Here is a 22,733-nt window from a genome sequence, read left to right on the forward strand (position 1 = left end):
CTACGCACCGGCGGGGGTGCGGCGGGCGGCGTCGGGGGCAGCCCTGCGGGGAAGGGGGCGAATGTGTGTTGGTGCTGGTGTGTGTGTTGGTGCGTGTGCTGGTGTGTGTGCTGGTGCTGATGGAACTCCGCCCGCAGCAGAGCCCCCGGGCCCAGGGAGGCGCCAGGCCGCTCGGCGCTCTGCACCAGAAACCGCGTGTTCAGCTCTTGCCTGAGCAGCTCGTGATCTACAAGAGAAAAAGAGAGAGAGACAGAGAGGCACGTTGGCCGCGGGCTCCCGGTGGGGCGAGGCGGATAGTCACCTGGCACTCCCGGGGTCGGCAGGCCAAGCCGGGGTGGCCGCTCGCCACGTGCGGGCCCAGGGGTGCAGGTAAGAGAGGAGCCTGTGACCAAGTACCAATCAGAATCCCCGAATGAGGCTGGCAATACATGATTGGCTGGCTGAATGAGACCGACAGGCTGGCATCTAGAGGCAAGAGAGAACACGGTGAGCCCCTCCCCAGGAGCCAGGGTCCAGCCACCCCCAGGCCAGCGTCCTGGTCCCATCCCGGGACACATGGTCATCCCCAGCCTGGGCCAGCCTGACTCGGAGCCTGAGGAAGCGCCTGGGGGCTGAGGGAGGAAGCCTTCGCGGTTGGGGTTCCATTGGGATGGCGCCTGCTTGATGTGCGGTCCCCTCCTCCCAGGGCTCAGGACCCAGCAGGCTGCGGGGGAGGCCTGGCCCCAGCAGGGGAGGCCTGTGGGCCTGTCTCAACGTGAACACGTCTGTACATGCATGCGCACATGTGTCCTGCCTGTCCCCGCACGCACACGGCCCGTGGCCCAGCAGGGACCCCTGGGGAAAGGCACACCTGGAGGCACCATTCAGAGAGGCGCCCAGGATCCGCGGAGCCCGCAACAGGTGGAGGGCCCGGCTGTGCGCCCCTCCCCAGTGGCTGTGTCCCCACACCCCCTACCCCTGCCCTGGGTGAGATCGCGGCCGAGACACCTACCGGCCGGGTGTCCTGGGAGGACCAGGCTGCTGGCCGGCAGCGCCGGGGGCGGGGGCAGTGTTGGGGGCGCGGCAAACATGGCCGCGTGGAGCTGGTGCTGCGCCTGGGCCCGGAGCGCCAGGTGTGAGGTAGACAGGTGGGGGCCCGGCCCGTGAGGCGACAGCGACACGTGCTTCCCCAGGCCCAGGGGGGCGCTGCTGCTCCTGCTGCGGGACACGGGGCTCAGTGCCTGCCAGCCCGGCCCCTGCAGAGCCCCCCAACCTGAGGCCGCACAGGCCCCGCCCCCGCGGGGACCCCACCTGAGGCCGTGCAGGCCGTTGGCTGCCGCCTGGCCGTGGCCCGCGAAGGCGCCCAGGGATGCAGGCACGTGTGTCGGGAGCAGGCCGCGGGGCTGCGGGGGTGGCGGCTGCGGGGTGTGGCGGGGCGGGGCGGGGGGCTCCTTCTTCACCAGGGGGCTGGCGCGGGAGCCAGGCGGGGGCCCCGGGCAGGGCGCGGCGTGGGGCGCGGGGCTGGCCGCGGGCAGGAAGCTCTCGGCGCTGAGCTCACGGCTGCGCTCCAGGCCTGACACCTTGAGCACCGCCCCGGCCTTGGCCTCCGACTTCTCAAGCGCTGGGCCTGCAGAGAGAGGGTGGCTGCGTTCAGACCAGCAGGGCCTCGTCCCTGCCCCTCCTGTGGCCCAGAGCGCCCTGGAAGATGCCCGGTGCCCAGGCCATGTCTGGTCTCCTGCTGTGCCCCCATTTCAGATGAGGCAGTCACGGAGGCCACACAGCCAGCTGGATCTCACCGAGGCTCCAGGCCCCGCCCAGCGGAGGGAGCTGGCTTGGGAGCCTGGGCCTGGGTCGGGGTGGGTAGCCCACCTGCCCAAAGGTACTTGCAGGGACAGGACAGGACCTGCAGGAGTCAGTCCCTGGGCAAGGGCTGCTATGACCTCATTTAACAGACAAAACCAAGATATATCAAGGACTTGGCCCAAGAGGGGAGCTGGATTTGAATGCAGGAGCTAGGGCCTGTGTGCCTAGGCCTCACGTTCACCGCCCCCGGATGTGCCCCAGCCCAGGACATGGCTCCATCCCACCCCAGCAGCAGCGCCCACAGCTGGTGCCCACCTTTTCTTTCTGGAACCCCCTCGTGGAAGGCTTGACCACTTCCCGGAAACTTGGGCAGGGACTGGGTGGGAGGCTGCCCCCCGTGACTGCCCACCTAGACATGTCCCCTGCAGGTCCTGTGGGCCCATTTGAGCCTCTGGGGCCTGCCCCCCCCACCCCCGCACACCCCAAACCCTCCTTTTGAGGCCCCTTCAGGCAGGTCTCAGATCAAGTCCCCAGGAGCCAGGAGAGGGCAGTGTCCATGCAGCGGAGCTCCTGTTGCCTGGGGTCAGGAGCTGTCACAGTTGGGGGCCAGTTTCGCAGAAGCAAAACCAGGTTCCAAATGCGACATGCCTCCTGTCCCCGGCAGACCCTGCTTCCTTCCTGAGGCCTTGGGATGGTGGAGCCATGGCCCATGGGGACAGCTGCAGCCATCCCTGCCCCATGTGACCATGGAGCCTGGTCTGCTGGGGCCTCAGGCAGCTCCTCCCAGGCAAAAACAGGCAGCAGGAAGCAGCCCCATCTTCACCCTTCATCTGGGGCCAGGCCTTCCACAGCAGCCACCACCCAGTGACCGCAGAAGAGGCTGTGCAGGGGACACAGGAGAGAGGGAGCCCACGGCACTGTCTCCACCGGTTTTCCCAGCCCCCTGGGTCAGCCCACCGGACCTCTCCTCCTCTCTCCCACATCTCCAAGCCAGCCCTGCGCACAGTAAGAGCCGTGATCAGGATGGAAAGAGACTTGGGCTGCGGGCCTCCTGTGCCCTTCTAGCACCTCCAGCCCTCACTGGCACATTGTCCATCCAGATGCAGCAGCAGCAGCCGCAGCAGTGAGCTGAGTATTCAACAGCCCCATGTGACACTCTCTGCAAGGCCAGCTGCCTCTCCTGTTGGGGTCCGTCCCATGCACACCCCTTCCGACACCACTCCATCTGCACCTGCTTTGCTGAGATGCTCTGATGTGAACAGGCTTCCAAAACTTGAAGGCAGGTGAAGGCCACGACTGCTACAGGGCAGTAGGGCCCCTCCCTGCCGGCGTTGGCAGGGCCTGTCCTGTCTAATCACATCCGGGTGAAGCCGTCCCAGCAAAAGGGCGGTTCCAGCTGGAAACCCAGAGAGGCGGGAGCCGAGACTCCATGGTTCTGCCAGAGATGCTGCCCGCCTAGGCCCCGGTGTGGGAATCCCAGGATCCCAGCACCAAGGAGGCCCTAAGAAGACGCGGGGGCTACCCCCTCTGGAGAGGGTTGCTGGACTGTAGACACCCCGCCCCACAGCTCACGGCCACAGGGTACGACGGCCTGGCCTGGAAAGGCTCTTCAGGCCCCTCTACGGCACCACAGGGCCTCGCAGGCTGCAAAGCCAGGGACGTGAGTCTGAGTCCTGTTTCTCTTTCACTCGGCAGCCACAGGTGCTTGTGATGCCTGTGGCGGGGGGGGCTCCAGTGCCAGCTGGTCCTGAGCGTCTGACCCCACGAGCCTGGGGAGGGCCTGAGAGCAGGCATTCCTAATGGTTCCACCTTGGCAGCTGCTGCTGCGAGCGGAGCCCAGGCCCTGCCTACAGCTCAGTGGCCTCCTCTACTCTCCCCTGCTCCTGGGGGCTTCCCAGCAATCCCAGCACCCTAGTTCGACCCAGTTCTGCACCCCAGGCCCCAAGGCCATCTCTCCCCAGACTTCAGGGGGATGTCCTGCCACCAAGATGCAGGGCGCACCATGTCCCTTCAGAGGCCCAGGAGCTGAGCTGAGGGGGACCCACTTACCTTTATCAGTTCCTGGGGCAAAGAGCTTCTCGGAGCCCACGGATGCCTAGAGAGAGAGAAGGGGATCAGGGGCAGTCAGGGTGGTCCTCATCCTCGTGGACCCTGCGCCCAATGCCTACACACAAGTCTGGGTGGGTTTCCAGCAGAGCCAGGCAGGATGTGCCCTTGTGGATGCCCCATGTACGAGATGAACACGCTTAGTCCTGAGCTCCACACGTGTGTACATGTGCTCACGCCAGGGGCACACGGGCCCCTCTCTGCTCAGAGCAGCTTCCTAAAGGGGGTCTGAGTGAAGATAGGGTTTGAGGGGGGATCAGGAACCAAGGCTGCTGCTGGCGTGCCCTGGGGGAGCACTGGCATTTGGCAAATCTGCATCCCTCCCAGGAGAACCAGTACCAGGAGCTGTTTGGGCCCCCACCCGTCAGGCCAGAGGTGGATGATGGAGAACCCCAGAACACACGTCCTGTTCCCAACCACGGCCCGGCACAGGCGCCTTGGCAAAAGTGAGAGAACCAGGATACCGACCAGGCTGGACATCTGGGTCCACCAGGCCGCAGGACACCTCGCTATGCTCCCGGGCTGGCTGAGCTCCAGGCCTGGTGCCCAGCGCCCACAGGACACTGCGCCATGTACCTGGGGCCATTTGAGCTCCCAGCACCCACAGGACAGCGCACTATATGCCTGGGGCCGGCTGAGCTCCCAGCACCCACAGGACACCGCGCTACGTGCCTGGGGCCGGCCGAGCTCCCAACACCCATGGACACCGCACTATGCTCCCAGGCTGGCCGAGCTCCAGGCCTGGTGCCCAGTGTTGCTGACAGGCAGCTGAGTGTCCTAGGCCACATGGGGGAGCCTCTCCAAGGGTCAATCACAGAAATTGCGCAGCCCCACTCCTCCATCTCTTTCAGAGAAACTCACCCAACCACCCGCCACAAGCGGGTGGCAAGAGCGTGGGCCTGTCAGGGCGAGAGCATGGGCCTGTGGCTACTGATAGGGTAGGGTGGACGGAGAGTCCCACGCTCTGAGGGACTTCACAGCAGTTTTCAGGAATGAGCTTGGTTAAGAATGACCTTAAATAGATATTTCCCCCCTAGTTTCTTCTTTTTTGTTTTTGTTTTGATTAGACAGCTTCATTGAGTTGTGGACTGAACATTTCTGTACACCTGGAATTCACACGTTGAATTCACCCCCCAGGTGATGGGATCAGGATGTGGAGGGTGATGAGGTCATGAGGTATTGAGTGTGGATGGAGCCTCACGAACGGGATCAGTGCCTTATAAAGGGCCCCAGAGAGCAGCCTAGCCCCTTCCACCATGTGAGGACACAGCGGGAAGACACGCTCTGTGAACCAGGAAGCCCTCACAGGGACTCTGCCATGCCTTGACCTACTTGCGGCCTCCAGCACTGTGAGCCGTGCATGTCTGTTGTGGACAAGGCACCTGCTGGGGTACTGGGCCAGAGCAGCCCGCATGGAGTAAAGACTTGAGATGTAATTCACATACCATCCAGCTCACTGTCTAACGCTTACAATTCACTGGCGTTTAGTATGTTCACAGTGATGTACCTGTCACCATGGTCAATTACAGAACATCGTCATCACCCCAAAAAGAAACCCTGACCCATAACTCTCACCCCAACCCTGGGAAACCACAAATCTTTCTGTCTCTGCAGAGCTGTTCTTTCTGAACTTCCATGTGAACGCTGTCAGGAGACACGGACCTGCTGTGACTGGCTTCTCTCACTGCACGGCTTTTGACGTTCACCCATCCTGCAGTGCGCACCCTGGAGAGATCGGGGACGCTCCGTGTGTGGAGGAAGCAACTGAAAAGAAGTGTTATGTGGCATCTGGACAATGTGCCTGTGCTTGGGCACGTACACACATTCGGGCATATACACACTCGGGTACGTGTACGTGGGCACACTCGGGTACATGTATGTGAGCACACTCTCGGGTACGTGTACGAGGGCACTCTCTCGGGTACGTGTACATGGGCACTCTCGGGTACATGTACGTGAGCACGCTCTCGGGTACGTGTATGTGGGCACACTCACTTGGGTACGTGTACATGGGCACTCTCGGGTACGTGTATGTGGGCACACGGGTACGTGTACGTGGGCACACTCACTCTCGGGTACGTGTACATGGGCACACTCACAAGTACGTGTACGTGGGCACACACTCTCAGGTACGTGTACGTGAGCGCACTCTTGGGTACGTGTACGTGGGCGCACTCGGGTATGTGTGTACCTGGGTGGCAGTGTGTGCATAGATGTTTGTGCCCATGAGCATCACGTGTGTACGTAGGTGCACGAGTGTCGACGTCCATGTTGGTGAAACTGTAGAACGGGTCTCGAGCTCGTGTCCACCAGGAGAGAGCAGTCCGTTCTTAGGATGGTTGGGGTGGGGGGCACAAGAGACTCGGCTTAAACCCTCCTATTTTAAGTTTTTACAAAGGAGACTGCTTTCTGGTAATACTTGTGTAACTGAAATGTAACAATGACAAAGGTAATAAAATAAACAGCTTTTGCTACCAGGGAGGGGCCAGCCAGGCTTGCCGAGCAAGCATGGCTGTGAGAGACCAGAGCGTGGGGAGCATCTGACTTGGAGGCTGGGTGCTGGGAGACGGGGGCTCTATGCTTGTCTGTCCCCGATCTGTAACATGATCTGTGACTCTTAGGGTTAAAACAATAAAAAAGGATTTAGTAAGCTGGCTGGTGAAAAGTGCACAAGACCCACAGCTCTCTAACTTGCTAAAATCTGGGAGGGCAGCCAGACGCGGTGGCTCACACCTGTAATCCCAGCACTTTGGAAGGCTGAGGCGGGCAGATCACGAGGTCAGGAGATCGAGACCATCCTGGCTAACATGGTGAAACCCCATCTCTACTAAAAATACAAAAAACTAGCGGGTGTGATGGTGGCGGCGCCTGTAGTCCCAGCTACTTGGGAGGCTGAGGCAGGAGAATGGCGTGAACCCGGGAGGCGGAGCTTGCAGTGAGCTGAGATTGTACTCCAGCCTGGGTGACAGAGCGAAACTCCATCTCAAAAGAAAAAAAAAAAACCTTGGAGGGCGAGGGCAGGGGCCCTCCCAGAGCCAGGAGGAAGCTCGACAGGGCTTGAGCCAGCCCAGAGGGGCACTGGGCGTTGGGAAGAGGCCTGCTGTCCCCATGCCACAGCGCACGTTTCCCGTCACCCCCATCAAAATCCCAAGCAGGTATCTGGAACACATGCATTACTAGGTCCTTACTACGGGAGCTGCTTCCCCTGAATCCCGAACGGCCCAGCCAAGGGAGCTGCGCTGCTGTCCAGGGCGGAGAGGAGGTGGCTCAGGGTCCACTGGGGCCTGATGTGGGGCTGGGGTGAAGCCAAGCCCAGCTGTCCAGAGGGCAGGGACACCCGTGTTCAGCAACTGGCAGACGGGTCAACGGTAAGCGTGTGGCGAGACAGCGCCTGCCTCAGCCACACATGCACATGGAGGAGCTGTTGACACACGCTCCGTGAGCCTCAGAAACATCACAGGAGCTAAAGCCAGACCACAAAGAGCACGCAGCCATGTGACCGTGAGTGCAGCCCCAGCCACAGCAGCCAGAAGGGTGCTGGGGGTGGACAGGAGCTCGGGGGTTCAGGGGCGACGGTGGTAGGTGTACAGTCATAGGTATATGTCAAAAAGCAAACCGCACACTGAAAACAGCTGCCTTTACCGCAGAAATAAATAGGTGCATTTTACCACCAGTAAATGACAGCACTGGAAACCAACAAAACGGTGCGACACGATGCCGGACGGACAGACGGACGGAGATCCAAGAGTGGGATGAGAAGCCCCAAAGTTCCCATGGATGCTGGGACGAACGGAGAACCACAGAGCAGAATGAGGAGCCTCAGATGTGGTGCAGGCTGTGGGGACCAGGCGTGGGGTGCAGGCTGCGGGGACCAGGTGTGGGGTACAGTGTGTGGGGACCAGGCGTGGGGTACAGTGTGTGGGGACCAGGCGTGGGGTGCAGGCTGTGGGGCCAGGAGTGGGGTGCAGGCTGCAGGCTGTGGGGGCCAGGAGTGGGGTGCAGGCTGCAGGCTGCGGGGACCAGGCATGGGGTACAGTGTGTGGGGACCAGGCGTGGGGTGCAGGCTGTGGGGACCAGGCGTGGGGTGCAGGCTGTGGGGACCAGGCGTGGGGTGCAGGCTGTGGGGCCAGGAGTGGGGTGCAGGCTGTGGGGCCAGGCGTGGGGTGCAGGCTGTGGGGCCAGGAGTGGGGTGCAGCTGTGGGGGACCAGGCGTGGGGTGCAGGCTTGGGGCCAGGAGTGGGGTGCAGGCTGTGGGGACAGGCGTGGGGTGCAGGCTGTGGGGCAGGAGTGGGGTGCAGGCTGTGGGGACCAGGCGTGGGGTGCAGGCTGTGGGGCCAGGAGTGGGGTGCAGGCTGTGGGGACAGGCGTGGGGTGCAGGCTGTGGGGCCAGGCGTGGGGTGCAGGCTGTGGGGCCAGGCGTGGGGTGCAGGCTGTGGGGACCAGGCGTGGGGTGCAGGCTGTGGGGCCAGGAGTGGGGTGCAGGCTGTGGGGACCAGGCGTGGGGTGCAGGCTGTGGGGCCAGGAGTGGGGTGCAGGCTGTGGGGACCAGGAGTGGGGTGCAGGCTGTGGGACCAGGAGTGGGGTGCAGGCTGTGGGACCAGGAGTGGGGTGCAGGCTGTGGGACCAGGAGTGGGGTGCAGGCTGTGGGACCAGGCGTGGGGTGCAGGCTGTGGGGCCAGGCGTGGGGTGCAGGCTGTGGGGCCAGGAGTGGGGTGCAGGCTGTGGGGGCCAGGCGTGGCGTGCAGGCTGTGGGGGCCAGGAGTGGGGTGCAGGCTGCAGGCTGTGGGGACCAGGCGTGGCGTGCAGGCTGTGGGGGCCAGGCGTGGGCTGCAGGCTGTGGGGACCAGGTGTGGCGTGCAGGCTGTGGGGCCAGGAGTGGGGTGCAGGCTGCAGGCTGTGGGGGCCAGGAGTGGCGTAGCTCCTTCAGAGCAAGCTCCTGTTTCACCCCCTTCTCGAAATAATTCCAGACAGATCACAGACATAAAAGCGAAAAACCATCAATGTATCAGAGAAGACCAGGTGTGGATTCCACCTTCTTGCTGGAATGGGAAGCCCTTCCTAGTCATATCGCAAGAGCCCAAACCACAGAGAAGACCAGCGGGTCCATGCCTGCGAGATGGTAAGAGCCGAACAGGGCCTGCCACACCCACACGTGCCCAAAAGGCCCCTGCACGGGAGGAAGGTGGGCCCCTGGGAAGGGGGCAGTGGTTGGGCCCGGCATGTGCACGTGTTAAAGGGCTGCGGTACAGCTGGTGTGAGGGGATGCGAAGCTCCTGGCACTGACGCTACATGGCCTACTCGCCCTGTGCAGTTCCTGGGGGGGTGAGGGGTCCATCCACCTGCTGAGGTCCAGCAGTGGCGGGGGTCCTGCAGCCCAGTGTCCCCAGCCACCAACCCCCAGGCAGTGAAGTAGAACGTGCTTCTGAGAGGAGGGGGCCGCTGTTCAGACCCAGCTCAACCATGCAGGGGCTGGGTCAGATGGAAGCTAGGAGATCCTGGCACCCCATGCAGGGACCCTCCCAGCCCCAGCCCAGGGCCCTGATGACCCTCTCCCTTCCCCAGCCTTGCAGCCACCACCCCTTGAATCCTGGCTTGTTACAAAGAAAGAACGACAGGAACCTCGTGCCTTTCTCCCCTCTGCTCGCCTCAACATCATCCCCCAGAAGTGTGGCTCCCATGGGGTTTGCCTCCACCTCCCTGCCACATCCAGCCATTGCTGGTGACCCAGGCTGCGCAGTGACCATCCAGCATCAGAAAAGGGAAGGACTCCGAGAGAAATAGGAGGAACAGTGAAGGGGTCTGCGCAGGTGGACAGGGAGGAGTCCAGACCAGCCTTTGGGCCTCCAGGGGGCTCGGGGCTCCTCAGAAAGGGCTTAGCACTTCCTTGGCCGTGCCCGTCCCCAGCAGTGACAGCACCAAGCGCTCCCTTGGGCCAGGCCCCCAAATCTGGGCCCCTCACACAGCAAGGATGGGGATGATGCACCCCAGTGCTGCTCCACGCCAGCCAGAAACCAGGCACTGAACGCCCAGGCCTGCCACAGCCCCCTGGGGTCTCGCCTGGGCCTGCACCATCCTCCTGGGAGGCCTTCCGGACACTCATCTGAGGGGCTGTCCCGTCTCTGGCACCCACACGGGCCCTCTTCTTGGCTGGCGTCCCGGGTTTGAGTGGCCTCTTCACTAGGTGGCCCACCTGTTAACTGCCCCCCCTGTGGTTGGTGCGGCAGGCCCCACCACGCTGCCAGGACTCTCCAGGGTCCAGGAAGGAGGCGGGTGCTGAGGCCTACCAGGTGGGCAGAGGGAGGAAAAGCCAGCTCGGCCTGCAGTTTGACGGCCAACCCAAAAGGCAGACACCAAAGCACAGTCCCCAAAGCCGGCCCTCGTCTCTAGAGTAACCACAGGCTGGAGCCCTGTCGGAGGCTCTGCTGCTGTTCCCCTCACTGGGACTCAAACACTCTAGTGGGTTCCGCTCCACGTCCCAGGCTCGAGCACAAGCTCCCCTGGGCCACAAGGGGGCGCCCCAGACACCAGCAAAGCCAAGAGGGCTGCAGGGGAGGGGAGGGTCCTCCGCACGGGCCGCGCCACTGGGGCCATCCAGCACCCACGCTGGTCACACCACAGTGGGCCCTACACTTAGCAGACAAGTTTGCTCGGGGAAGTTGAGCATGGGTGCGCCTGGGGTCCTCGGCCCTAGCAGAGGCCCGGAGCGCAGCTGGCCTCCACCTCACAGTAAGAACCCGGACACCTGGCCAGGTGCAGCCACGCCCATTCCGGAGGGCTGAGAGCAGACCAGGGGCCGGCCCTCTGGGGGCCTGGCCCAGGCTCCAGCCCCTTCCTAGACCACACACAGGAGCTGCACCTTCTGGGGCTCGTTCTCCCACGCGGTCCCTCAGCTCTTTCCCTTCTAGGACAGGGCTTCTGGCGCTGGCCAGCTGACCTAACGGGGGTGGCAGCCCCAGGGGCCACCAGACCCGCGTTAACTTCCCAGCCATGATCTGCAGGGACGTGACCCAGGCGCGAGCAGCCGCCTTCGCCTCCTGTCCCGGCGCTGAGCCCGCGTGGGGTGGAGGGAAGGGGGTCACTGCAGCCCGGGGTACAGGTGGGAGGACTCCGGGCCGGAAGGCTCAGGGTCCCTGCGGAGAGGCAGGGGGGACGCCCGGGCAAGCCTCGGCCCCCGCGAGGTGCACAATCCCGGTGGCGGGCGGAGGTCAGGGCGCGCTTTGTCTGCTAGGACCCGACCAGCGGAGCAGCCTCGGCCAGACACGCGGCACAGCCTGGGCTAGCCGCGCCCCGCCCCAGACAAAGAACTCCAACTCGGGGCAGGTGAGCGCGGCGCCGGGAACCCGGGTGGCCGATTCCGACCCGGGGCGCAGACAAAGGCGCGCGCCCCCCACAACGCTCAGCCCCGCCTCCACCGCCCGATCCCGGGTGCCCGATCCGGGCCTGGGACCCTCGGCCGCGCCGCACCCCTGTCCGCCAGCCGCCACGTGCGCCCCCGGGAGAACGCGGTCTCCGCGCTCGGCTCCGGGAGAGGCGGGGTGGGCAGAAGGCCCGGGGATCTCGGGCGTCCCGCTCTTCTGGGGGACGGTCGCTCCCTCTCTCCTGTCCCCCAAAGTCCCGATCCCTCTCCGGAGTCCGCAGCGCGCACTCACCTCGCCGGCGCCCCAGGCGGTCGCTACTAGTCCCGGGGCCGGAACCCGGGTGCATGGAAGCGGGTGTGGAGCGCGGCCCCCGGGTGGCCCCGGCCCGTCCAGGCGACCCCTCTCCCCGCGTGCCCTGCTCAGCCGGAGCTCGGGCCGGGGACGCGCATGTCCGCCGCGCCGGGTCTGCGCGCTCTGGGCGGCACTCGGTGCGCTCTCGGCCCCCGGGCGGACGTCGGGCGCGGCGCGGGACCCGAGGCGGCGGGCGCGGAGCTGGGCGCGCGGGAGGCGGGAGCGCGGGCGGGGGCGGGGCGCGGGCAGACCCGACTAATCCAGCCCCGAGGCGCCGATCTACCCGCGCCCGCCGCCGGCCCGGGGTCCGAACGCGCTGCCTCCCATCGCGGCCACCCGGGGAAGCGCGCGCAGCGCCGGCCGCACTAAGCGCTGTGTGGGCGCCGCTCCTCCGGTCCTCACAACAAAAAGTTGTGGACAGCTGCCACCCCGCTCCCAGAAGGGGAAACTGAGTCAGAAAGGGCGACAGCCAGGCGCGGTGGCGGGCGCCTGTAACCCCAGCACTTTGGGAGGCCGACGTGGGCGGATCACTTGAGCCCAGGAGTTCGAGACCAGCCTGACCAACATAGGGAGATCCCCGTCTCTACAAAATAAAAAATTAGCCAGAGGTGGCGGCGCGCGACTGTGGCCCCCGCTACTCGGGAGGCTGAGGTGGGAGGATCAATTGAGCCCGCGAAGTGGAGGCTGCAGTGAGCCGAGATTGCACCACTGCACTCCAGCCTGGGTGACAGAGCAAGACCCAGTCTCAATAAAAGGAAAAAAGAGCGACCTCATTGCCACTGTGGAGAGCTGGCACCTTAGGAGAGGAGCCCTCCCCCCAACCACCCGCTGCAAGTCCCGCCCTCCCTGGGCCTCGGTTTCTCCCTCTGTGAAACGGGGGTGCAAAGTCGGAGACGGCTCCAAGCAGCTGCTGTAGCTGCAAACAGCCGCACAGCGCACCCCCCAAGACCACCGCCCTGAACCCGCCGGGAGGGACAGGAAGCACCTGGCTCTCCCTTAGGGTGGGGCGCTTGAATTCGGATCCAGACCCAGCCACGCCTTCCTGCAAAGGCTGCTTATGTGCGCCTGGCCGACCCAGACACCCGGGGCGGGACCTTCCATCCCAGTGCCCACTCAGGCAGAAACCAGGACACCAACTGCGAACCCAAACGTGATGAATAATGGAGGGCGGGCGCAACTCTGGACCCGGCAGTTGGGAAGTGTTTTAAGGTCGGGTCCCTCCAAGCTGCTGCATGGCTGGGGGCACACAGGGAGGCCGGCTCTGGTCGGGCCAGGGACAGAGGACTTGGGCACAGGTTTCAGGAATGAGGTGGGAGCTGGGGCCACGTTTCTATTTCTGGGCTTGGAAGCCTGGCCCAGGCAAGGCCATCCATGGGGGAACCTGCAGCCATTCAAACCGCGGGAGCGGCTCCCACACGGGTTCGATGGAGCCCTCTGCAAGCTGGGCCAGCACTTTCTGCTCCCAAAGGCGCCAACATGCGCAGGACACCTCCAACGGTATAGAAGGAATCGCCAAGGTCGGCCTCAGCCAGGGAGTTCCAGCCCTCAGGTCCTATTTGAACTGTTTAACCAAATACACGTATTCCCTTTAGCAACAAGTGGCCCCCAAAGTCCTGCTGTTTCTTGCCATGAAAACGGCATGCACTTGTGCACTTCCAGATGTACTGCGTGCCGCAAGCCACAAGGCCCTGAAGCCTGTACTCTCAGGATTTGGACAGGTCACCATGACGGGCAAACAGACGTGCTGCTGGCGTGGCTGGTCTATGGCAGAGCTGGGCTGAGCCAGCAGGCTGGCTGCAGGGCTCATGGCTCAGCAGGGACATTCCTCTAGGAAGGTGGTGGGCCACTCCTGAGATGGGGATGGGGCTGTTCCATTTGAGATGCGTGGAGCCCTCAGGGAGATGTCAGGGTTAGGGTCAGGCCCGGGGTACTGGCCTGGGCAAAGCCAGCCAGGAGGGACTGTGAGGACAAAGGCCATGGAGGGGCCCTGTGTCGAGGTCATTTCTGTCCATCTGGAGTCTGGATGGCGAGGCCCACAGAGAGGGAATGGGCAGCGGGAGGGGAGGAGACATGACAGACTCAGGCACAACTCTAGCTCAGCCCCTTCCTGCATGCCTGGCCCTGGGAGGGATGCCATCCCTGGGCCCTGCTCTGGGGTCCCTGCATAGATGGGGCCAGTGTATCCTCAGCCCTGAGAAGCTGTGCTGCCATAGGCTCCTTCTCCGGGTGTAGAGCACGGGGGCCCGGGGTCTGGGGAGTTGGGGGATCAGGAAGAAGGAATTGAGGGGCAGCAACTGGCCAGCTCCAACTGGGCTACGGCCACAGTCTCAATGTGGCCAGCTTCTGTCTTGGGACCTCACCACTCCAATCACAGGAGAAGCCATCTTCCTCCCACAAACGAGGCTTCCAACCCCACTTTCCAACCTCAGTCCCGAGGCTGCCTTCAGCACTGACTGTCCAGGAACAGGTAGAGATCCTGGCCTGGGTGAACGGGGTCGAAAACCCAGCCTCGAGCCCTGCCCCACAGCCCTGTGCCCCAGTTTGGGAGTGAAACTAGACCCTGAGAACCAGGGGCAGGTCTGTGTTTTGTTTAGAAAGGAGAGTAGCTCTGATATGAAAGATGTAACGAGGTTAGAAGGCTAGAAGGAAGCAGAGTGGGAATAGATTATCTGGAGAAAGAAAGGCATTCAGTGGAGAGCATGCTGATATTAAACATCAGGCTTCCAGGCTAAATATACATAATCCACTTAGGGACTTGATGGTGGTGTTCAGAGGCACATTTATCCAAAGCTTACGGTTCAGCAACCAACACTGTAACTGTGTCTGTCATCGTTATGCACCGGCAGGGGGTCCGGGCGGGTCATCATGGGAAGGTGCTGGAGACTCCAACCATTACCAGGGAGTGCAGGGCACATAAGGTCCTCTCAGCCATGCTGCCCCAGCCACCCCGGGACACCGGATCACCCTGGGAACTGCCCTGGGGGGCACCCAGCCTCCAATTGGCCATGGTCAGCTGAGTGCCGGGGCCGGGAGACCACAAGACTGCTTCCTCAAGGCTGCCACTCTGCGGGGCATATATCCTTGAATTGGGCTGTGTGGCCTAGTGACCATGATGCCGCCAGGTCCGAGGACAGGGGTGGGGGGCAGCAGGAAGGCCTGGAAAGGGGCGTCCCACAGGACAGGGGTGGATGGTGGGGGCAGCAGGAAGGCCTGGAGAGGGGCGTCCCACAGGATGAACACTCAGACACGCCTAGCAGGCTCCTGACCTGGGGGGTTGGGCCTAGGCCTGCGCCTGCTATTGCAGGCCACGGCCATGCTAGCAGTGTGGCTTTGCCATGGAATGACTCTGCGGTTCTGCCTGCCATGGAGGCGTGCACTCTCTGAGCAGGGCTGTGGTGCATAGGTGAGGGTAGGCCATGGGGAGCCCGGAGAACCATGCGTTCGCCGTCTCCATCCAGAATGTCAGGAAAAAAGCAAAAGCCAAAATCACCTATAGAGATGCTCAGAGGCTGCCGGCCCGGAAATGCAAATCCCAGAAAATTTCAGCTCCTGGGGAAAGGGCAGAAGGCGCCGGAACTTCGCAGAAATGCAGAAACCAGGGAAAGCCTCTGAGCAGAGAGGATCCCAGGGGCTGGGGGAAGAGCCCGGGGATGCTGTGCCGAGGCCCTGGATGGCAGCGCCTTCCCGAACCCTGAGGCCACAACCGGCCCTGCAGGCTGGTACACAGGCACGAGTGCCCTCTAGGAGAAAGATGGGGCCACCTGCAGGCCCCAAGCCCCCACCCATCCTGATCCTCAGATGGGGCTGTCCCAGGTTATCCAGGTGAATCTAAATCCGAGCACTGGCATCATTTTGAGGAGAAGAGACACAAAAACACACACAGAGGAGGGGCCATGTGAGGACGGACAGGGGCAGAGACAGGAGTAATGCGGCCACCAGCCAGGGATGCCGGGGTCACCAGGAGTGGGAAGAGGCAGGAAGGATCCTCCTCTGGGGCCTCTGGAGGGAGCGCGAAACTGACACCATGATGCCGGACTTGTGGGTGTGGCCCCCATGCTCACGCTCGGGTGGGGCGGCTACCGTGGCCCCCACGCTCACGCTCGGGTGGGGCGGCTACCATGAAGGCCACGGGACACCACGGCCCCAGGCTGCCTGCCGGGGAAAGCCGTGACCCCTCCGGAGATACACCACGGCTGCATTCCCAACCGAGCAGAGCTGTGCACAGCGCAGGTTTAACATTTGTTAAATATTAAATCACAGGAAATGCGTACCTCCCCCAAACGCATCGAATTCGGCCATCCCCACAGAGGCCCGGGCCGGCGCTACTCCATTTTACAGGCAAGGAAACCAGAGCTCAGAAGGTCTGCGGTGGAGGCCGCCCCCAGCAGGGGCAGGATGGGGCCAAAGGCCACACAAGCTTGTCTCCAGAATGTTTGGTTTCTGGTTTCGAGATACAGTTCCAACTGCACATTTTATTTTTCAATTTTTTGGAGACAGAGTCTCACTTTGTCACTCAGGCTGGAGTGCAATGGCACGATCTCAGCTCACTGAAGCCTTGACCTCCTGGGTTAGGTGACCCTCCCTCCTCAGCCTCCCGAGTAGCTGAGACTACAGGCACGCACCACCACACCCAGCTAATTTTGTATTTTTTGTAGAGACGGGGTTTTGCCTTGTTGGCCAGGCTGGTCTTAAACTCCTGACCTCAGGTGATCCGCCCGCCTTGGCCTCCCAAAGTGCTGGGAGTACAGGCACCCGCCACCACACCTGGCTAATTTTTGTATTTTTAGTAGAGACGGGGTTTTGCCATGTGGGCAAGGCTAGTCTCGAATTCCTGACTTCAAGTGATCTGCCCGCCTCAGCCTCCTGAAGTGCTGGGATTACAGGCGTGAGCCGCCACAACTGGCCCAATTGCACATTTTAGAAAAGCATTAAGATGCATGTTTAACATCAATTAAATTACATTTATTTAAACATACTAATCAAAACCCACCTTATGAACATCCTTTCTGTGACACCCTCGTCTGTTCCAAATCCACTCTGGGCCGCTGTTTTCGGACCCCAGTTTCTGCTGGTGCCCTGCAATGACGCCCCCAGCTGGGCCTCCTGAGGGTGTGGGTTGCCCTCAAGGCTTCTGAGGCAGGGCAGCACCTCCTCCACGTGCCAGGGGTGAGGGCCTGAATGGGGGCCCTTGTCACTGCTCCCTGCCACTGCCCAGGGTCCTCTGCTAATTGCTGACCCCTCCCAAGGCGGCGAGGCCCTTCCCGACGCTTCAGGGTCTGACACCCGCTGTGGTGTTTGTGGGACCCCCGAGGTGCCCCGTGGTGACTGATGGCTCTGAGCCCCTTCTCTGGACTTCTGGGCTTCCAGTGCATCCTAAATCTTCCTTTGCCCCAACAGGGACACCACAGAGCCCTCAGGACAATCCAGGCTCTGTTCTTGGAGCCCCGTGAGCAAGGCCAGGCCCGTGGAGCGGAGCAGCTGCCCAGGTACAGCCAAGTGGGGCCTCTGAGGCTGGGAAAAGCAGGAAACCAATTCCCCTGAGGTCGGTACCTTGACTTCAGCCTGGTGAGACCTGCCCTGGACTTCCAGCTCCACCGCTGCCACCAGCTTGTGCCGTTCTGAGTGACTGTGTTTACGGGGACTTGTCACAGCAGCTGTGGGACGCTGAGACCCCCTTCTGCCCGCGTTGCCCCGAGTCTGTGATGTCACTGCCTCAGCCAGGCCCCGCTTCTGCTGGGACCGGTGCAGAAGCCTCGCTGGCTGTTGGGCCTTTGATCTGAGGACCCAGGTGCTCGCTCTGTGGTGGTCATGATCTTGGTCCTCAAAGGGACAGACAGGTCCGCACCTTCTGCCCATGCCCTCAGCCTGGCTCCAGTGAAGCATGGACACCAGCTCAGGGTGGGGCGCCACCCCTTCCTGCCCCCAGCAGGCCCCCCACAAACGCCTAGTTCTACCACGTGGGACCCAGGCAAGCCGGGCCCCGCAGCCTGCCATACAGAGAGCACAGACGGCCTGTCTCGGGGACCCAACCACCCAAGGCCCTCACGCCCCACTGAGCCAATCCTCTCTAGGCCCTGCTGGGCTCAGCAGCCCCAGGTCAAAGTGCAGGGCTCAGGCAGGAGGGTGGTGGCTTCAGAACCCCGCACACCCTGTAAGGTCACCCCATGGTCACCTGGTGTGGGTAGGGTCTATGTCCAGCAAAGGGAGTCCTGGCCCAAGTTCACCAGAGACGGTAGTACCAGGGACGCCGCTCCCTGCACTTCCGTCCCTAGGGAAGGATGGATGGGCCTCCAAAGCCCCCGGAACAGTGCTCCCAGGAGTGGGCTGGGGTGGGTGGGTGTGAGTCACACACAGAGGAAGGCCTCTGTGAGCCGCAGATCCATGCAGCAACCCTTCCTCAGAAGGCGCCTGCCTGGCCTGCCGGCAGCCGGATATAACAAAGGCGTAACCCACACACTGGAAACTTCCCAGGACCCTGTGGAGGCCGAGCAACTGCGGGGTGAGTGCCCACGGCAGGGGCCTCCAGCCTGTCCAGCCGTCCACTGCCCTTCTGTCTAACCTGACCAGCTGTCCATCCATCCTCTGTCCGTCCTGCGGGGTGAGTGTCCACAGCAGGGTCCTCCAGCCTGTCCAGCCGTCCATCCATCCTCTGTCCTGTGGGGTGAGTGCCCCATGGCAGGGGCCTCCAGCCTGTCCAGCCATCCATCCGCCCTTCTGTCCATCCTGCGGGGTGAGTGCCCCATGGCAGAGGACCTCTAGCCTGTCCAGTCGTCCATCCGTCCCTCTGTCCATCCCGCGGGGTGAGTGCCCCATGGCAGGGGTCTCCAGCCTGTCCAGCCGTCCATCCGTCCCTTTGTCCTGTGGGGTGAGTGCCCATGGCAGGGGCCTTCAGCCTGTCCAGCCGTCCATCCGTCCCTCTGTCTGTCCCGCTGGTAGTGCCTGAACTCGCGGTTCCCAAGAACAAGAACCTACGAACTTCAGCGACGAGAAGGCAGAGGTTCAGAGAGGACCCAGTCAGGCACAGCGCCCCACTGAAAGAAGGGTCTGCTGGGGAAGGGCTGGGTATGGAGGACTGGCTGGCCTCCAGCCCTCTGGGGTCTGGTCTCGGGGTGGTGGGCAGCTTTCTCCTCTGCCCAGGCTCCACTGTGGCCCCATTTTGCAGACAGAACATGGAGGCTGTGGATGATGGGCTGCCTGCGGGGTCGACCCCATGCTATGTCTGACCTCATGCCGCTGTCCCCAAGCCCTGCCCCTTCCAGGCAGGTGCTCTTGGCCAAGGCCCAGCACTGGGGGTGCTTCCTGGTGGGCTTCTGCAGACAGGCCAGACAGCTGTCCCTCGAGGCGGCCGTGGCGGCCACCAGCAGCAGGAGGAGCGAGGCCACCACCACCTGGCAGCTGCCTATGGAGCCCCATATCGCTCTTCACCCCATACTTTTCCAAGGAAAATGCGGTTAGACACAAACCACAGACTTGCGAGGGGGCCGTCTGGCAGCATCCGAGTCTCCTGTCAGCTACCAAGGGCCAGGAGGGGCTTCGCAGGGCAGGTGCCCTCTGGGGGGAGGGCTGGGCGGGCACAACGTGAGGGAGGTGGTGGAGAGGTGTCTCGGTCGGTCTGTTCACGTGGAGGAGGGCTGTCCCAGAGTCTCCACCTTGAGTACTCGGCAGGAGAGCCCAGGGTGAGTCCCCAAGGGGTGGCTGGCCTGGTGGGAGCTGGCACCCCAGACCAAGCTCAAACCCACAGATGTGGGATAAGATATGGAAGCACACTAGCCTGAGACGTGCACCCACGCCCTCCCCACCGCGTCCAGGAGGCTTCCTCCAGGTGCACTGCCACCTGCCCCGGCATCTGCTTCTGCGGGCAGGGCTGTTCCCTGCATGTCTGCTGGGTCACCGCCACAGACCCCACCCAGGACGCTGTCTGTGGCTTCTCCGTCTCCTGCCCACTGGGAGCGGCCAGGCCATGTGAGCAATGGGCTTCCCAGGACTGAGTGAGGGTCTCCGAAGGTCCCTGTAAACGTGGGCACTCGGGGACCTTCTTTCCACATCCAGTTCACAGATGGGTTCCACACAAGCCCGGGGCTGCGGAGGGGACTCTGGGCACTGCTGATGCAAAGCGCCCCCATGTTCCCATCTCAGAGCCAGGAATTCTGCCATCTGGAGCTTACAGGGCTCTGTCCCTCCTGCCTCTGCCGCCTGCTCCCTGGCAGGGGTGCCAGCCTTGCACAGCAGTGCCCAGGAACAGAGATCTGGATGACGCTGCTCCTGGTGGGTAGGGAGGAGGGCTGGGGACGGCCAGTGGGGCACTGGCTGACTTTCCACACCTGCTTATGCCTCTGTGTGCATCTGGATGGGCTCCACACACACCCTCTGCCCAGAGAAAGTTCCTGACCACCTGAACCCAGCACCGGGCAGAGAAGACCAGGAGGGACCAAGGCCTCCTACCCTCCCAACTCTCCCCAACTCAGAAAGCTGACTTCCGAGTATCAGGGGCTGGATGCCACGGAGACATGGAGACATCTGGACGGGGGTGTCCTATGGTGCAGCATCCCACACAGTTGGAAGGAAATGGAAACTCCTGCTGCGTGCTCTGGGCTCCTCCCTCTCGCTCTGCTGCAGGAGACGCGCTACCGGCTCCCAGAACGCACCAGGGTTGTCCCCACCTCGGCTTCTGTCGAGTCAGCCTGGGACCCCCCTCAGAGCACGCCCCAAGGTCACAAGAGATGGACAGGCTGACGGGCCAACAGGAGAGGCCCCTGAAGTTTTCCTGGCCCGCTCTGCTGCTCTGCCCGGCCTCCGGGAGCTGCCCCCCAACAGAAGCAAACGGGGCCGCAGGCGGGTCCCACCCACTCTGCCAGCACCCTGCCCCACGTCCGCAGGCGCTCAGACCTTGCAGCAGCCAGAAGGAGCCACCATCGCCGGGACTCAGTGTTTGGCGGAGCTGCCTTCTCCACTCCCGCCCCGCCAGGCCTCGCTGCTCTCCCCAGAGTGGGCGTGACCTGAAGTGCTGCCCTGGAGAAAGGCTGGCAGCCGCTCTCCCTCCCCTGCCATCCTCCTCAGGACCCGTGGCCACCACAGCCTCAGGAAGCCCCAACACAGCCCCAACAGCACAGAATGCCAACCTTGCCTGCCAGGATCCTCTGTGTGCAGGGATGCCAGCCTCACCTGACTGCCGGGACCCTCCGTGTGCAGAGCCCTGGCCTGGACTCAGCCTCCCGGACACCGCCCAGAGCTGGTCATCGCCCCTGGGGCGGCTCAGGCGTCTCAGAGACACACGCAGACTCCACCTGACCCCATTCGAGAACCCTCTTTCAGCCCGTGCTCTCCCATGGACCCCTCGGCCTCCAGCCCAGGCCCAGGCAGGGGCCGCATCACTGCAGGCACAGCCTGCACAGACACCGGTCAGGTCCCAGAGGCTGGCGTTACCCTTGGTTGTTGAACACTGGGGGTGTGCGGTTATGGGGGTGGCCATCAGCCTTCCCCGCCAGCATCGCTACTCCACGTGGACCTGGCCTCCGGGGCCACAGGTGGCTTTGCCTCACCTCTGTAAGGCAGGCGAGGAGGGAAGAGGGAGCCCCCAGCAGGCCCCAGGCTCCAGAAATCCCCTCTTCCTGCTTTTCTCAGAGCAGCCCTGGGTTGTGGAGTATCTTCCCCAAACACTGCTTTTAAATGAAAGGAGGTGGGGAGGGGCTGAGCGGCTCTGTCCTGGTGCCCGTGACCTCCTTTCATTCCTGAGATCAGGATGAACATCACTCCTGTGAAATGTTAGGCCCTGTCCGGGTTTGAGCGCAGGAGCTGTGGGCAGGGGCTGAGGGCCACGCGGAGCCACACAGGGTCCCGGGTGAGGCCACTCGTGTGGGCTTCGTGACCACCAGGACATGTCCCCAACGCTGTCCATCTGTGGACGGGTGAGGAGACGTGCGTGGCGCAGGAATGCCGTGGCTGGAAGCAGCCCAGGAAGCTGGAGCCCCAGACACGGCTGAACCCGACACTGTGGCCCACGTGGCGCCTGCCCCAGAGCCCAGGCTGCAGTGACCGAAGGAGCCAGCACAGCCCGGCGTCTGGCTTCAGTGGCGACTTATCTTGACTTCTTGGGGCATCACTAACTGAACCACCCAGCCCTCCTCTCCCAGCCACCGCCGCTCTGGCTCCAATATCTGGACCCCCACCGGGCCCTCAGCTGTGAGACCCCACAGCCCAGACAGCTCCTGCCGGGACACAGGCCACTGTGGGCGTCCCCTAACCCCTGTGCAGACCCCTCGTGGAACTGTTCCATTCATAAAAGCCTGCCTGGAAACCCAGGGCAGTGTCTCCCTGGCCCAAGTGAGAATCGTCGCACACATGCAGTCCGCCTTGGGCCTCTGCAGGGCCGTCTCTGAGGCCGGGGTGTCCACTTCCCTGGCACATCTGGCAGGGCCCTCACCCCCATCCAGGTGTCCCTGACTGGCCCTTGGCAGTCACAGGGGGACAGTGAGGTGCAGTGGTGACGAGCCAGGACCTCACGCCGCCTGCCCAGCCTCCTCACCCTCCTGGGCCTGATACTCCTCGGCCATGGGAGGTGACGGTTCCTCCCCGAGAGGCTTTGGGATAAGTGGGGCAGGCCTGGGCCCGGGAGCGGCCCTGGGGCACAAGGAGAGCCCCATGGAGGCTGCTTTGAGGCTCTGAGGGGACGCGGCTCAGGGGCTGCTCCAGGGGCTTCTTCACTCCTGGCTCAGGCTGCAGGAATCCTGCACTGGTGGGGACTGTGTTGCTCCTGCACACTGAGGGGGACTGTGATGTGGTCACAGGCTGGGCATCTACCTCCCGGTTCTGGGGGCTACTGGGTTTAGGGTGGGGGCTGGGCTCTGCCCCTGCTCCCTCAGGACTGATGGGGCCAGTCCCGGGGCACAGGCCCAGCTGCCCTCTGCTGCCCAGGAGCTGGAGCTGGTGTGCCCGACCCCACGGCAGCCCTGCCCAGGGCACCCTCCTGGCTGGGGCAGCACTGATGCCCGCCTGGGCCTGTGTCCCGCCAGCCATGGTACTAGCCCCAGCCCTGGACAGGCTCTTCCACAGCCAGGAGAGGCCAGCACCCCCCAGCACCGCCACACCTGGGAGGCCACAAGCCCCCTGCACCCACCGGGCAGGGGGATCCCCCCAGTG

General features: G+C 63.3%; 2 protein-coding genes across 39 annotated transcripts in view; both read right to left on the reverse strand.

Moving 5' to 3' along the window:
- The window catches only part of FBRSL1 (fibrosin like 1), a 92,480-nt gene that overhangs the window by 13,145 nt on the left and 56,602 nt on the right, over positions 1-22,733 (reverse strand). For 15 of the 38 annotated variants that reach the window (XM_033220029.1, XM_033220030.1, XM_033220028.1 and 12 more), the window contains 5 exons: positions 3,832-3,877; positions 1,291-1,606; positions 992-1,197; positions 397-465; positions 9-226 (listed from right to left, as the gene is read on the reverse strand). In XM_033220029.1, coding sequence (XP_033075920.1) covers positions 9-226; positions 397-465; positions 992-1,197; positions 1,291-1,606; positions 3,832-3,877 — 855 coding nt within the window. Of the gene's footprint in view, positions 1-8; positions 227-301; positions 466-991; positions 1,204-1,290; positions 1,607-3,831; positions 3,878-22,733 lie in introns of all 38 variants that reach the window. The other 23 variants (XM_033220041.1, XM_033220037.1, XM_033220039.1 and 20 more) reach the window with 9 other exon arrangements.
- Positions 16,538-22,733, reverse strand: LOC117089153. Its single transcript, XM_033220061.1, has 2 exons — positions 18,157-22,733; positions 16,538-18,124 (listed from the first exon to the last, which is right to left on the reverse strand). Exon 1 carries the CDS (start codon positions 21,064-21,066, stop codon positions 20,059-20,061), a length of 1,008 nt encoding a protein of 335 aa, XP_033075952.1. The 5' UTR covers positions 21,067-22,733; the 3' UTR covers positions 16,538-18,124; positions 18,157-20,058.

Source organism: Trachypithecus francoisi, unplaced genomic scaffold, assembly GCF_009764315.1.
Source record: "Trachypithecus francoisi isolate TF-2019V2 unplaced genomic scaffold, Tfra_2.0 Lachesis_group11, whole genome shotgun sequence".
Taxonomy (NCBI): domain Eukaryota; kingdom Metazoa; phylum Chordata; class Mammalia; order Primates; family Cercopithecidae; genus Trachypithecus; species Trachypithecus francoisi.